The sequence below is a fragment of the Furipterus horrens genome, unplaced genomic scaffold (assembly GCF_987537825.1).
Source record: "Furipterus horrens unplaced genomic scaffold, mFurHor1.1.pri manual_scaffold_5, whole genome shotgun sequence".
In the NCBI taxonomy this organism is placed as follows: Eukaryota; Metazoa; Chordata; class Mammalia; order Chiroptera; family Furipteridae; genus Furipterus; species Furipterus horrens.
Window position 1 is genome coordinate 129,484,625 of NW_028327175.1, and position 16,758 is coordinate 129,501,382.

The window sequence follows — 16,758 nt, forward strand, 5'->3', positions numbered from 1 at the left end:
AGCAGCCACCGCCCAGGCTCCGCCCTTACCCGTGCTGCAGGAGCCAACCAGATGCGCGGGGCGTTTGAATAGCTGAAGTGGGAGCCGCGACACTTCCGGCGGCTGCGGTGCGCAGAGAAAGGCGGGTCGGGAATGGCAACCAAGAAGTTGGCGCGGTACGCGAAGGGATGCGGCCGGGGCATTGTTCTCGGTGCACTGCGGGCGTCGGCGGCACGGCCGGGCTGGGGCTGGGCTGAGCTGGGTAGGGATCGGGCTGAGCGCCGCTGCGGAGGCTGCTTCCCTCCTCTGCAGCTCCGCGTCTCCGAACTGCACCTCGAGCCCTTGTCTAGGCCTCGGGAAACGATTGACAGTGTGATGTGGACCGTACGGAGGTCGCAGGCAACCTCGACGGCCCATGTAAATTTGTTCACCCCACCACTTCCTAGAGAGCCGTTCAGTTCATAATGTGGATCACTGTGGCCTTATCCCTGATTCCTGCACATGCTGTGCACATTTCTCATTTCTCGAGAATTGGTAATGTATTAGCGAATATCGTGGGCATCAGAATGGGAGGATCCTAGGTTCACATACCAAGTGTTCTTTGGCGAATTACTGAATTCGTTTTCTTATCATTAAATGCAGTAGCAAAAGCGACAACCGTGTACAGTTGTAGATTAGTTCAGTGTCTGCAGTGTAGTAAAAATCAGTAAATGTTAGCTATTAATCCGAACTCCCAGCCACACCTCTTAAAACCAAAACAGCTGTCTGCCAAGTGTTTTGCCTCACCCTCACTTAAGACCTCAGTAAACTCGTCTCTTTCTGTGGACTCAGCGTATTGCCTTTGGGGATTCTTTACCATCTATTAACCTAAAGTAATTTACCATGGGTGTCCAGTTTCTCTGCCCAGATATTTTAAATTCCTAGAAGACTGGACCTGTCCTTGTCATATCTCCTCAGAACTGTGTTCTACACATTAGCAAGGGCTTGAAAAACACAAAGACAAAATAACAAGTTTTCAATGCACTTTTACCTCTATAATCACTTGAGTTCCTCAGTATTACTGTAAAATAAGGGAGCAGAAAGAATTATTCTAAGTATGTAAATATGTACTTTGAGGTTCATGCAGATAAAATGACTACTAAGATAGGGCGACAGTTAGTGCAAGAACCAGTTTTTTGCTCTTCAAGTCTACTTCAATTTCCTCTCAATCAAAATACTTTAATAATGAGTTGTACCATTTATCTGTTAGCCTATTCAAATAAGAGCCTGATTGAGCTTGTTGAATAAATATGGTTATTTTACCTTTTTTAGGCAACTTGGATTAATTAGGAGAAAGTCAATTGCACCAGCAAATGAAAATCTAGGAAGAAGCAAATTTAGTAAGTAGTGTGCTCAGTATTTTAAATATTTTGTAGCTTGCACTTTTAACATGGTAAAGCAAAAGGACACCCTGATCTTTTGCAGAGCAGTTATTTGACTACTTAATTGTCATTGATTTTGAGTCAACATGTTGGAATGATGGAAAACACCACCAGACCCAGGAAATAAGTAAGTCTGGACTGCCAATGACCAAAGCTGGCATTAGATGAGTCACTTCAAAGTTTATAGATATAAATCAGTCAACAGTTAAAGAAAACAAAATGGTCTGTGAATTGGTAGTTTACTATAAAATCTGACTTTAACAACAGAAGAAAAGAACAAAAACCTTATTCCTTAATGTGTCATCATATAAAGTAATTGTTTTAATGGGGGTGGGTTGAAGGGCATAGGGGGTATAAATGGTGATGGAAGGAGACTTGAGGTGGTGAACACAATATACATATGATGTATTATAGAATTGTACACCTGAAGCATATAATTCTGTCACCCCAATAAATTTTTAAAAATAAAATAATAAAATAATTGTTTTAGGATTACATACAAAACCTAAATTGCATAGAAACTGAAAAAGGAGTACATTTTAACTTCCATATGGTCTTTATATTTAATTGTGAAAATATATTCAAAACTTTTAAGTAGATGTACTCAACTTTAATATTTTGACTTAGTGTTTGACATGACTTTAATTATAACCATTGCATCACAGTGTTTTGGTCATTTTAATATGCTTTTACTGAAATAATGATTAATTCAACATTAATTTAACAATTATATATTTAAGGTCAATTGATGGTTCTTTTATGTAGTTGAATTTCCAGCAGTATTGCTGAACACATCAACGGGAGAGATTGAATCCGAATTCCATGCTTATGTTCAGCCTCAGGAACATCCAATTCTTTCTGAATTTTGCATGGAACTGACAGGCATAAAGCAGGTATACCCATTCCTTTTCCCCACATTTCTTCACACCTACGTGCGCCCCCCCCCCTCCAACAGTAAGCAGACAGGTATGCTACAAATATTAAAATTCAGAAATCAGTTTGAAAAAGAAAATAATAGCTATATGCCATTTGGGAATTAGATTTATTCAATGTTAGGAGAAATAATGTCCCCTCCAGAAGTCCACTAAAATCTTTTAAAATTAGGAAGAATAGTGTTGTAAAAATGAATATCAAATTTATTTTATGGAAATTTAATACATCAAATTTTTGGTGTTCTGTTTTTAATTATTGTATTTCTGTGGTTTTTAGATTGGTAACCTAATTTTTTTTTTTACCTTGTAGAGTTCTAATCATTACATTATCTCTGTCCCGTGTGTTATAACATCTTTCACTAGATAAACTACTTGTCAATAGAACCTCTTTTTTATTATATCTCTTATGGTGTCTAACTATGTGCTCAATAATTATGAAAGTCAATTTTTGAATTCAGATTTTGTGACTATTCAGGCTCAAGTTGATGAAGGGGTCCCTCTGAAGATTTGCTTATCTCAGTTCTGTAAATGGATTCAGAAGATTCAACAACAGAAAAAAATTATTTTTGCTACTGGGATTTCAGATCTATCTTCGTCAGAAGTAATATTATGTGCATTTGTAACTTGGTCAGGTAAAAAATGTATCTGTCAATCATAAATGAGTAGCATCACCACTGTGTAATTCTTTATCTCTAGTAATCGTTATACTTGTTAATCTTCTGGTCCAGGAAAATAAATCTAAGTGCCTAGTAGATGTTAACCAAAAAAAGTAAATTTATTTATATTTTTAAAATTACCATTCTGAGATACTTTAAAATTTTAAGCCTTCACTTTAAGAATCTTTCTAGATTGATCCTCTCTATTCTTCTGAATCCAGGTGAAGATGATTTAGTGAAAACACTTACCATGCTATTTCTATAATCTTGAATAAAAAGAGTCCTCGTTCAATTCATATCCTTTGCTTTATTTCACACTTTCTAATGTAAACATCAAGGGGAAAAAATGGGCCATTCTAAGTAGATCTTTTGTATGACTGATATGGCATTGCCATTAATAGTCATTGATAGTCAGTGCTGTGTTATTGCTAGCTTAGCATTGATTGTCATATTTGGTTTCAGATTGCTATGCTTGGTTTCTCAAGTACATGAATATTTTCTTGGAACGTTGAAAGCAAGATAATCTTCTTCATAGGCCTTGTAATTTGACATCTTTTCTTTCTGAAATATTCAGTGTGTCTTACTGGGTGTTTAAGAGAATATTTTGAGCCCTGGCTGGTGTATCTCAGTGGATTGAGAGCTGGCCTGCAAACTGAAAGGTTACTGGTTCGATTCCCAATCAGAGCACATGCCTGGGTTGCAGGCCAGGTCTCCAGGTGGGGGCACGCAAGAGGCAACTTACAGATGTGTCTCTCACACATCGATGTTTCTCTACCTCACTTTCTCTCTCCCCCTCTCTAAAAAGTAAATAAATAAAATCTTAAAAAAACATTATTTTGAAACTTAGTTTCCAACCTAATTTGTTTTTTAAGTTTATTTTATTGATTATGCTATCACGTGATTCCGATTTCTCCCCTTTTACCCCCTCCACCTGGTACCCCCACTTCCCTCCAGCAATCCCCCGCCCCTTAGTTCATATCCATGGGTTGAACATATAAGTTCTTTGGCTTCTCCATTTCCTATACTACTCTTAACATCCCCCTGTCTGTTTTGTACCTACGAGTATGCTTCTTGACCAACGTAACTTTCCCCCTATTCTCCCCTTCCCCGCTCCCTGCTGTTCTGTTCCTTATTCTAGTTGTTTGCTTAGTTTCTTTTTGTTTTGATTTTTTTAGATTCAGTTGGTAGTTCTGAGTTTATTGTCCTTTCAATGTTTATAGTTTTGATTTCTTTTTATTAAGCCCCTTTAATATTTCATATAATACTAGTTTGGTGATGATGAACTCCTTTAACTTTACCTTATCTGGGAAGTACTTTATCTGCCCTTCCATTCTAAATGATAGCTTTGCTGGCCAGAGTAATCTTGCTTGTAGGGCCTTGATTTTCATCACTTTGAATACTTCTTGCCAGTCCCTTCTTGCCTGCAAAGTTTCTTTTGAGAAATCTGCTGATAGTCTTATGGGAACTCCTTTGTAGGTAAGTCTCTGCTTTTCTCTTGCTGCTTTTAAGATTCTCTCTTTAGCTTTAACATTTGGCATTTTAATTATGATGTGTCTTGGCATGGTCCTCTTTGGGTCCAACTTCTTTGGGACTCCTTGTTTTCTGGACTTTTATGTCTATATTCTTTGCCAAATTAGGGAAGTTTTCTTTCATTATTTTTTCAAATAAATTTTCATTTTCTTCTCTTCCTCTTCTCTTTCTGGCATCCCTATGATAGTAATGTTGGCACATTTGGAGATGCCCCAAAGTCTTCTTATTCTCTCCACATTGTTTTGAATTCTTGTTTCTTCATTATGTCCTGGTTGAATGTTTATTTTTTCCTTATGTTCCAAATTGTTGGTTTGAACCCTGGCTTCCTTCCCTTCACTGTTTGTTCCCTGTGGATTTTTAAAAATTTAACTTAGTGTAGCCTTCATTGCTTCCTTTAAGTGTTTGCCATACTCAGTGAGTTCTCTGAGCATCCTTATCACCAGTGTTTTGAACTCTGCATCTGATAGGTTGGCTGTCTCCGTTTCATTTAGTTCTTCTTCTGGGGTTTTGTTCTGTTCTTTCATTTGGGCCATATTTCTTTGTGTCCTCCATTTGGCAGCCTCCCTGTGTTTGTTTCTGTGTATTAGGTAGAGCTGCTTTGACTCCCTGTCTTGATGTACCTGTTAAGTTGTATGGGGTGGAGCCTTAGGTATTTGCCAGGGCCAGACAACCTGCTTCACCTCTTTGTTGCTCTGTATGTGGGGGAGGGGTCAGAGAGGGGACAATGCCACTGCATGGCTGCTGGAGGCTTGCTTAGGGATTGCCATGTTTCTAGTGACTTCACCCCCTTCTTGTATGCAACTGGTGCCCTTCTGGCTGTTGCCTGGTGGTGGTTCCCCAAGTAGTTGGGTTTGCGGTCATTCTAGGACCATGTGAGTCCTTTATACGGACTCTCCTGAGAAGCTAGCAGTTTCTTTTGCCACTCCCACCCGCACTGGTTTTTGCAGACAGAAGTTATGAGACTTATTTTCCCAGCACTGGAACCCTGGGCTGCACAGTTGGGCCTGGGGCTGTGATCACTCACTCCCAAGGTATCCTCCTGATTTTTATTCACCACACATGAATGTGGGACCACCCATTCCACTGGCCACTGCTACACCACATCCTCTCCTCGCACTCCCTGTCTCTGCCCCTCCTACCCATCTGGGTGAATATGGCTTCTTTAAATCCTTGGTTGTCAGACTTTCATACAGTTCTATTTTCTGGCAATTCTGGGTATTTTTTGTTTTGAGGTTAGTTGTGAACCTCAAGACATGCAGGGAGGTGAAACATGTCTACCTATGTCTCATCTTGACCAGAAGTCCAACCTAACTTCTTAACAATAAATTGTATAAAGTGAATGCTTGATAGATATTAACAAGGCAATTAAATCTTACTAGTAGATACTAACAATATTATTATAGTATATATATAGTATTATATATGTTCTAAATCTTACTATTCTATTTTATGTCATCTTTCAGCATTTTATTTATTAATGATGATAGCATAAGTGAATACAGCTGGCATCATTGACTTTGTTTTATTTTAATATACTTAATGCAGACTGGGACTTGGGTGTTTGCCTGGAGTATGAGTGTAAAAGAAAACAACTGTCTAAACCCGTGTTTTTAAATTCTTGGGTTGATCTCAGAGTAACTTATAAGGTAAGGGTCAAAGATTGGCACATGTTCACTTTCTTTCTATTGAAAAATGATTAAACTTTATTCCACTCATGGGCATGGATTCTTACAAATAAAATATTTTCTTTTAAAACAGTCACATGAATACACTTATTATAGTATATAAAAATAACATAACAAAAATAAACACATTCCAAATCTAGAAGTAAGAATTATGAAACATAAGTGGTTAATACATAGCCTTCCAAATAATAATCATTTTTTTTAGACATGTGTTCATTTATTTGATTAGATTTTCTATAGGAGAAAACCAAAAGGACTAAGTGGTGCCCTGCAGGAAGTGGGAATAAAATTCTTGGGACGAGAACATTCAGGTTAGTATAAATTGAAAATCATTTTATTATGTAATTTATTTATTATTATTTATGTATAAATTAATTGTTTTTCTATTACAGTTGTCCCACTTTTTCTTTCTCCCATTGCTCACTCCCTCACCTAGCCAACCCCTTCTCCCATAGTCAGTCCCCACCCCATTGTCGACATGTCCATGGTCATTTATACTAGTTCCTTGACTAGACACTTTCCTTACTTACCCCCCTTCTCTTCACCCTCCCAACCCCCTGGTAACTATTAGTTTACCTTGTTTATATGCCTCTAGTTCAATTTTGCTCGTTTGTTTGTGTTGTCCATTACTTTCCTGTATTAGGTGATATCATATGGTATTTTTCTTAGGTGATATTATATGGTATTTTTCTTTTGTTACCTGGCTTATTTCATTAAGGATAATTCTCTAGTTCCATCCATGATGATGCAAATGGTAGGAGTTCCTTCTTTCTTTCTGCTGCATAGTATTCCATTGTGTAAATGTACCACAGTTTTTTGATCCACTCATCTACAGATGGGCACTTAAGCTGTTTCCAGCACCTAGCTATTATAAATATCACTGCTGTGAACATAGGGGTGCATAGGTTTTTCGAATGGGTATTTCAAGATCCTTTCGGTATAATCCTAGTAATGGAATGGCAGGGCCAAAGGGCAGTTCCATTTTTAGTCTTTTAAGTAAATCCCATACTATTTTCCACAGTGGCTGCACCAGTCTGCATTCCCACCAGCAGTGCATTAGGATTCCCTTTTCTCCACATCCTTTCCAGCACTTGTTTGTTGATATGTTAATTATGGCCATTCTGACTGGTGTGAAGTGGTATCTCATTGTGGTTTTTATTTGCATCTCTGATGGCTAGTGATGTTGAGCATTCTTTCATATGCCTATGGACCCTCTGTATGTCCTCTTTGGAGAAGTCTTTTTACAGGTCCTTGGGCCATTTTTTAATTGGATTGTCTGTCTTCTTTGTGTTGAGTCATGTAAGTTCTTTATATATTTTGGAGATCAATCGCTTGTCTGAAGAATCATTGGCAAATATATTTTTCTATATGGTTGGTTTCCTTTTCATCTTGCTGATGTTTTCTTTTGCTAAGCAGAAACTCTTTACTTTGATGTAGTCCCATTTGCTCATTCTTTCCTTTATTTCCCCTGCTTTAGGAGATATATTGATGTAAATATTGCTACATGGGATATCTGAAATTTTACTACCTATGTTTTCCTCTAGGCCATCTATGGTGTCACGGCTTACATTTAAGTCTTTGATCCATCTTGAATTTATTCTGGTATATGGTGTAAGTTGATGGTCTAGTTTCATTTTTTTGCATGTCCCTGATCAGTTCTCCCAGCACCATTTGTTGAAGAGGCTCTTCTCACTCCGTATTATGTTTCTTCCCCCTTTGTCATATATTAGTTGACCTTATAAACCTGAGTTTATTTCTGGAGTCTCTATTCTGTTCCATTGATCTATATGTCTGTTCTTATACCAGTACCAGACTGTTTTGATTATAGTGGCTTTAGAGTATAGTTCGACATCAGATATTGTGATTCTTCCTATTGTGTTCTTCTGTCTCAAGATTGCTGTGGCTATTTGGCATCTTTTTTTGGTTCCATATAAATTTTTGAAGTATTCTAATCAATGAAATATGTCACTGATATCTTAATAGGTTTTGTGTTGAATCTATAAATTGCTTTGTGTAGTATGGACATTTTAATGATATTGATTCTTCCCATCCATGAACATGGTTTATGCTTCCATTTATTTGTATCATCCTTAATTTTTTTCCTCTGCGTTTTATAGTTTTCTGAGTACAGGTCTGTTACCTCTTTGGTTAGGTTTATTCCTAGGTACTTGATTTATATTGTTCCTATAGTAAATGGGATTTTTTTCTAGTTTCTATCTCTGATATTTTATTGTTGGTGTACAGAAATGTCTTTGATTTCTGAATATTGACTTTGTATCCTGCTATTTTGCCAAATTCACTTATTAGATCAAATAGTTCTTTCGTAGAGTCTATAGGGTTTCCTATGTACACTAATCATGTCATGTGCAAATAATGACAGTTATACTTCCTTTTTTCCAAATTGGATGCCTTTTATTTCTCTTTTTTGTCTGATTGCTATGGCTAGAACTTCCAAGACTATGTTGCATAGGAGTGGAGAGAGTGGACATCCTTGTCTTGTTCCTGACCTCAGGGGAAATGCTTTTAGTTTTTGCACATTTAATATGATGTTAGCTTCAGGTTTCTCATATGTGGCCTTTATTATGTTGAGGTATGCCTCCTCTATTCCCAGTTTTCTGAGTGTTTTCATCATAAATGGGGGTTATATTTTATCAAATGCTTTTTCAGCATCTATTGCTATGATCATGTGATTTCTGTCTTTCATTTTGTTTATGTGGTGTATTACATTTATTTATTTGCATATATTAAACCATCCTTGGATCCCTGGAATGAATCCCACTTGATCATGGTGTATGATCTTTTTAATGTGTTGCTGGATCCAGTTTGCCAATATTTTGTTGAGGATTTTAGCATCTGCGTTCATCAGCAATATTGGCCTGTAGTTTTCTTTCTTTGTTGTGTCTTGACCTGGTTTTGGGATGAGGGTAATACTGGCTTCATAGAAAGAGTTTAGGAATCTTCCCTCTTCTTAGATGTTTTGGAATGGTTTGAGAAGGATAGCCATTAGTTCTTCCCTAAATATTTTGTAAAATTCACCTGTGAAGCCATACAGTCCAGGGCTTTTGTGTACCAGGAGTTTTTTTATTACTATTTCAATTTCACTCTTAGTTATCAGTCTATTCAGGTTTTCTGTTGCTTCTTGATTCAGTTTTGGAAGATTATATGTTTCAGAAAATTTTTCATTTTATCTAGATTGTGAAATTTCTTGCCGTATAGTTGTTTGTAGTACTTTCTTACAATCCTTTGTGTTTCTGTGTTATCGGTTGTGATTGCTCCTCTTTCATTTCTGATTTTGTTTATTTGGGTCCTTTCTCTCTTTTTTTTTTTGATGAGCCTGGCTAAAGGCTTGTCGATTTTATCTTTTCAAGAACCAGATCCTGGTTTTATTGATCTTTTGAATTATTTGTTTAGTCTCTGTGCCATTTAATTCTGCTCTGCTCTTGAATATTTCCTTCCTTTTACTCGCTACAGACTTTGTTTCTTGTTGTAGTCTAGTTCTTGTAGCTGTAGGGTTAGATTTTTTATTTGGGATTCTTCTATCCTCTAGGTAGGCCTGTATTGCTATGAACACTCCTCTCAGGACTGCTTTTGCGGTATCCCATAGGTTTTGGGCTGTTGTGTGTTAATTATCATTTGTTTCCAGAAACTTCTTGATTTCTTCCTTGATGTCATTGTTACCCATTCATTATTTAATAGCATGTTATTCATTCTCCATGAGTTTGAGTATCTTTGAGTTTTTCCTTGAGCTTGATTTCCAGTTTCAAGCCATTGTGATCTGAGAAGATGCTTGATTTAATTTCCATTTTATTGAATTTTTTGAGGCTTGTTTTGTGTTCTACCATGTGGTCGATTTTTGAAAATGTTCCATGTGCACTTTGAAAAGAATGTATATTTTGCTTTTTTGAGGTGAAAAATTCTATATATATCAACTAAGTCCATTTGATCTAGAGTGTTGTTCAGTGTCTCAGTATCCTTGGTGTTTCTTTGCTTTGAATATCTGTCCATTGTTGACAGTGGGGTGTTAAAGTCCCCTACTATGAGTGTGTTGCTGTTGATATCCTTCTTGTAGTCTTCCAATATTTTCCTTATGTATTTTGGTGCTCCTATGTTGGGTTCGTATATATTTACCAGGGTTATATCTTCCTGATAGATTGTTTCCTGAAGTATTGTTAAATGTTCTTCTTTGTCTCTTTTTATGGCCTTTGCTATGAAATCTGTTTTGTCTGATATAAGTATTGCTACCCCAGCTTTTTTTCCGTGTCCATTTGCTTGGAATACTTTTTTCCATCCCTTCACTTTCAGTGTGTGTAGATCTTTTGTTTTGAGGTTGTATCGTGTAGACAGCTTATGTCATGTTTTCGTATCTGTCCCGCTACCCTATGTCTTTTGATTAAAGCATTTAATCTATTTACATTTAAGATTATTATTGACAGGTATTTATTCATTTTCCTTTGTACCTTTGTTCCTCTCCCTCTCTACTTCTTCTTAAAGCAGGCCCTTTAGCGTCTCTTGCAATGCTGATTTGGTGGAGTTGTATTCTTTTAGTCTTCCTTTATCTCGGAAACTCCTTATTTCACCTTCCATTTTGAAAGAGAGCCTTTCTGGGTAGAGTAGTCTTGGTTGTAGGCCTCTGTTTTTCATTGTTTGAAATATTTTTTGCCATTCTCTTCTGGCTTGCAGTGTTTCTGTTGTGAAATCAGTTGATGCCTTATCAGACTCCCTTGTATGTTATTTGCTGTTTTTTTCTTGCTGCCTTTAGGATTCCCTCTTTGTTTTTGAATGTTGCCATTTTAATTGTGATGTGCCTTGGAGTGGGCCTTCTTGGGTTCATGTTCATTGGGACCCTCTTTGTTTCCTGTACTTGTGAGACATTTTCTCTCCTCATGTTTGGGAAATTTTGTCTCATTTTTTAAACAGGTCTTCCATCCCTTGCTCCTCTTTTTCTCTTTCTGTATCCCTATGATACATATGTTGTTGCTTTTCTTGTTGTTCTCAAGCTCTCTTAAATGCTCTTCATTCTTTTCTGCCTTTTTCATTTTGTTGTGTCTGGGAATTTTTTTCTACGTTGTCCTCTAGTTCACTAATCCAATCCTCTGCTTCATTCAGCCTGCTTTTGATTGCTTGTACTATGTTCTTCAGTTCAGAAATTGTATTCTTCAGTTCTTCTTGGTTCTTATTGATAATTTCTATGTCCTTTTCATGCTGGTGTAGTTCTCAGTAAGTTCCTTATAATTTCCCTTGTATTCTTTGGAGTTTCCCTGGAGTTCCTTGTGGTTCACCTGGATTTCATTGTAGTTTTTTCTGAGTTTGTTGTGTTTATTGAGATTCCTCATTACCATTGTTTTGAATTCCATGTCTGATTGTTTTTCTCTTTTTCGTCTATTTCTCCTTCTGGGAATTCCTCCTTCCCTTTTGTTGGCGTGTTATTTCTCTTTATCCGCATTTCGGTGGCTCTTCTTGTTTCTGTTCTTAGATTGACCTGCTTTCATTTCCTGCCTTTGTGGTGTAACCTTCTTGTATACAGTTGTTGAGCTGCTGCCTCCGGCTGATGCCACTTTGAGGGGAGTAGTCTGTTTAAGAGATTTCTCCCATAGCACTGGGGATGATTCTGCACTGGGATCTAGTCTGCTGCTCTCCCAGCTCTTTCTCCAGAGCCAGCACCCAAATCTTTTACAGCGTGCCTCTAGGTCACTTCACCTTCCTTTGGCCTGAGCCAGGGGCGAGTGCACTCCTTTGCTCAGGCCAGAGGTGGGCTGACTGATTGAGCATTGGGCAGGTGGACCTGGGCACTCCCATGTACGCACTTGCGCGACCCGTGGCGGGGCACGGGGAGTGGGCGACTGAGTTCATGCAGTGCTTTCCTCAAGAATCTCGCCCCACCCATAGCCTTTTCTCCCTGGTCATCAAAAAACAGTCAAAAGGAACACACACACACACACACACACACACACACACTATTCCTTGCCTCTGAGAGCCAGATGCCACCTTGCCCACTCCTGGCTCTGCCAGGAGGCACAACTTCACTCTCCACCCCTGACTCCTCTCATGGGAAACCCAGGGTCACTAAAAAATCTTTGTGCACTGCCAGCCATTCCTCAAGGAGCCAAGCCAGCCATAACTCGCGTCTCACCCCTTTCTCCTTCGCGATCCTCACCAGACAGGTCACTCTGAGACAGTCTCCTCTGCTACAAGCAGCACCAAGGCTCAACTCCTCCCAGTATCCAGATGTTAACTTGAGATGCTCTGTCCACAATTAGCCTAAACTACAGAGAGGTCTTGGGAGCAAGCAAGCGTAGCCTCCCCTCACTCCTCTGCCATCTTCATCTTCTAATTTATTTTTTATAAAATCTTTTATGTGAATCTCATTTTTTGTGATGTCATTAATAAGGTATATCCTTCCTCCTAACAAAGAAAGCTCCTACTAATCTATAAATTTAAATTGTTTCTAAGACTTTCAAATTACCAGTCTCATGAAATATTATAAGATAAAGACTGCCTTCTACTGGCTGTCCGGTTGCTAAAAAAATGAAAAGTATTAGCCAATCAAATGGAATTAAACAAATGCCCAAATAATTACAGAGGACTGGTGAAAAAACTGAACAGAACTGTTAAATTACTCACAAAACATCCTCTCTACAGAATGTTGGTCACAGTTTTGTAAACTGTTTTAACAGATTCTCACCTCATCTTCTGTAAATGCAGGTCATTGGTAAGGCTGCCACAGCTTTCCACAAGACCAATTTATCATGATTAAAATTAGTAGATGATCATGAAACAAACAGTATGCTCCAATTTCTATTTACTTGGCGTTTTACTTAATTTTATTTTTTGCCATATTTCTTTACTGTGCTACCACTATATTCAATGTTTGATATCTATTTCCTCAGGATTGGATGATTCTCGGAATACTGCCCTTCTTGCTTATAAAATGATCAGGGATGGTTGCTTAATGAAAATTACAAGGTCTTTGAACAAGGTCAGTGGTGTCTTGCTTCTTTATTCTGCCATCTCAAACTCTAGAAATAATTGTAGGGTCATTAAAATGTAATGTCACATACAATGATTTATGTCAATCAAGGATGACATTTTTTTTTTTTTGTCCTATCATATAATGTGTACTAAAAAATTCTGAATGTATAGTTGCTAAAGCTGTTGGATTTGTCTGTGGAATTATAGGTTCCCATAAAGAAGAATACCAATGTTTTGGTCAGAAATTTGAATACCGTTCAAGCTGAAGAATCATCAGCCTGCGACAGTAGCATTCAGAATCCTAGCATCTATGATAGGGAGTCTAAAAATACAATAAATTACCATGAAAGAGTTCAAATGAGGTCAGTTGGTATGAATTCTATAAAGGTACAGCAATATGAGTTACAACCCAAGAGCAATATAAAAGCGGGTCTTCACAATGTCAAAACTTGTTTATCTTTTTTTAATACTCAGTCCTCTACTTCTCTGGGGCAGTTGCAGTGTCCCAGCTTCAATACACCTATGCAGAAGCAAATGAAAAATGAACATCATGCATTTAATACCAAATCTAAGTCTTCAACAATTGCTTCAGAATTCATGCTTGTTCCAACTACCATTTCAGCTGTTAATCATGCTTCTGATATGGAAATGAATTCTGCTCTTGACTGTTCATCTACATTGGCTGACTGGGAGGATGTAACTTTATTGCGAGCCTCTCAGCCTGAGCTAAATATAGATTGTATGCCTCCTGTTACTGACTCAAACTTAGCTTCTTCATTTAATTCTGGAGAAAAATTAATGGTTCTAAAAGAATCTGAAATGCTAAGTTATGAAAACTTTGGAGGCACAGAAGAAACTCCTCAAATATCTGAGACATCTAAGTCAATTGTGTATATGAGTCCACATACTACTATTTGTAATGTAAAAGAAGCCAAAGATCCTAATTCAGCTGCTTCTAACTTTAAATTACCTGAGTGCAAATTAAGTAGTTTCAATAGTGTTAAGGCTAGTATGTCTTATCCTTCAGTTTTGGGGAAACATCTTTTAGGTGGTACTAAAAGGAATTCATCCAGTCCTGCAGCTTTCCCCCTAGTGAAAAAACAGACCTTCACTCTTCATGAAGAAAAGTCTGCATCATCTGATGGCCCCCCAGGGAGAAGTTCTTCTTGGAAGGTTCTTCCCTCTATCTTAACTTCTACAGTGAACCTACCAGAGCCTTGGAAGAGTGGGAAAATGACACCTCCATTATGCAAGTGTGGCCGAAGATCTAAGAGACTTGTTGTTTCTAATAATGGACCAAACCATGGAAAAGTCTTCTATTGTTGCCCTTTTGGGAAATACCCAGAAAACAGAAAATGTTGTGGTTATTTCAAATGGGAACAAATACTTCAAAAGGAGAGGGCCAACAGTGTAATTTGGTCTCATTCCTCAGGGGGACTCGCTTTTAGTTCTAGAGAAAAAAGCCATGTTTGTGACCAAAATGTAAATGTTTCTACTAAAAATTCATTGAGACTTAGACCTTCAATGAGGAATTGATAAACTGTCTTTATATCTAAATTATGTTTTTACTTTAATGTGACTTTTAGTGTGGTAAAGAGAAAAAAATGTATGTAGGGCTACAAGCTATAAGGACAGATATTTGAGCTCTGTAGACTGCACCAGGGCTATTAAATACACACATGTACTGAAAATAGAGAAAAAATAAATTTGATAGACTTCTAATTGTGCTCACCAGTTATCTAACTTTTGTCTTCTGTTCATGTATAAATCCTGATTATTCCTTGAACTTCCAAACATTATGAGTATTCTTACACTATTTTGTTTATATTTCATATATTGACATTTGCCAAACTTATCCTACTTTTTTGAAGAATAACAAAGGAAATATTTTGTAAACTGTATTTACTAGATTATAATAAGCAATAATAGTATGTGATTTCTTTCTTTTACAGAAACAGATTTTAAACTATTTTATGTTATTTGAATAAAAATATGGCATAAAAATCCCTAGCCTATTTTTCAGGTAGATATTTCTTTAACAATTATGATAATCTGACTTTTTGTGTTTCTAAAAACTTTATAAGTTGTTTAGTTTTATTTCAATGCTTGAAGATTGGTTCTGATTTGTATATTAACATATCAGAAGAAGTATTCAGCTAAGAACTGAAAACCAACAGGTCAGAAATTGGGTTCAGAAACTGCTTCTGTACTATATGTTTAAAAATGCTTCATCAATTGATGGTATTCTTGCATTACCAAATTGGAAGAACTTTGACACTAATGCGGAGGAATTTACTGAATATATTTTATTTCAGAATTCAGCCTCTGATGTAATAACCACAGGGTATTTTAAATCAATAGTTTTATAAGCTACTATCACATTTTTATCACCTCTTCATAATCTGGTAGTTTCTACAGTCTTTTCTTTATAGATTCTGTGATAATTAATGAAATTGATTTAAATAGTTTCCAATTCTTTCTTCTTTAGTTCATTTCTTTTTATCTTCCCACTGAGTCTTTGGCAGCTCTTGAATGAATTGTATCTATTGGTATCAAGGGATGAAAATTAGCCCAGAATTTTTCAGTTTTAGACAAAGTCAATTTTATAGCAGTTCTATTATGAATCCTAAGTGGAGACTTAGGACACACATTGGGGTGGGATTTTGGTAAAAAACAAAAAGAGAGAGGGAGTAATGCTGAGAATTTTCTTGGTAGTAAATATTTTACTACAAATTTGGTGAGCCACATGACCCAACAAATTCTATTTAAGAATTTCATTTTAATCTCAAAGCTTCTGATTCTTATCTTTGTCATTACTTTGGGTTAGAGCATTTGGTGTAGCATGTTTGAGGAGAATGTTCATTAAAATAGAAAAACAGCTGAAATTTCCCAGAACACTAAGCAAATATTCATCATAATTAGAATATGTACCTTTCTAGGATATTTGTAAGATGCTGTTTTTTTTTTTTTTTTTTTTACATGTTTCTGAATCTCCTTTTTTAGTTATTCTTGGCCATGGTACTTGTAATTGGGGTTCAAACAATAAAAGCCTTTACTACCTAAAATAAATATTGTAAACACCAGTAAGATGAATTGTGCATTTTTATGTTTTAGTGTGTTCTATTTACTTTCTCAGACTGGGAATCTTAAGTGCTCGGTGGAGGGCCAGATGGTTAGGGTTTAATCCTGGGTCTGTGCTCTTAAGCCAGCCAGTTGGTTCCCATACCTCCTGTTCTGTATCTAATACAAGAGAGCTTCTGGGACCCCTGCTTTGTTTATGATCTATACTTGAATCTTCTTATCTAACTACATCTTGACCTCCACTTTTTTTACCTGTCTCTCATATCTCTGCCCTTGTCTTCTTGCATCATCTTCTTTCTCCCTCAAAAAGTTTCCTATTGGAAACTTAGCAATGAACAAAGCACAGTCTTGTGTGTAGCAACCCAGCCTGTTATAGCATAGCTTCTCAGTCCCCACCCTCAGCTTGATCCTTATGAACGGTATTCACAGTGGGTCTGCCATATCCTTGTCGAAGGGAACACTTCATTGAGACGATGGACTCTTGATTCCAGAGATACTTATGTTG

The 16,758-nt window shown here is 37.1% G+C and overlaps 1 protein-coding gene across 2 annotated transcripts; it reads left to right on the forward strand.

The window, feature by feature from the left end:
• The first annotated feature begins 91 nt into the window (after positions 1-91).
• ERI2 (ERI1 exoribonuclease family member 2) lies at positions 92-15,079 on the forward strand. Of its 2 annotated transcripts, XM_090277786.1 has the most exons (9): positions 92-155; positions 1,291-1,358; positions 1,444-1,527; positions 2,166-2,293; positions 2,808-2,964; positions 6,064-6,164; positions 6,433-6,514; positions 13,091-13,179; positions 13,380-15,079. In XM_090277786.1, the coding sequence occupies exons 1-9, from the start codon at positions 133-135 to the stop codon at positions 14,706-14,708; spliced, it is 2,061 nt and encodes a 686-aa protein (XP_090133912.1). In that variant the 5' UTR covers positions 92-132; the 3' UTR covers positions 14,709-15,079. The 2 variants fall into 2 exon arrangements, with proteins under 2 accessions (XP_090133912.1, XP_090133913.1); XM_090277787.1 differs by lacking the exon at positions 1,444-1,527.
• The last annotated feature ends 1,679 nt before the right edge of the window (positions 15,080-16,758 follow it).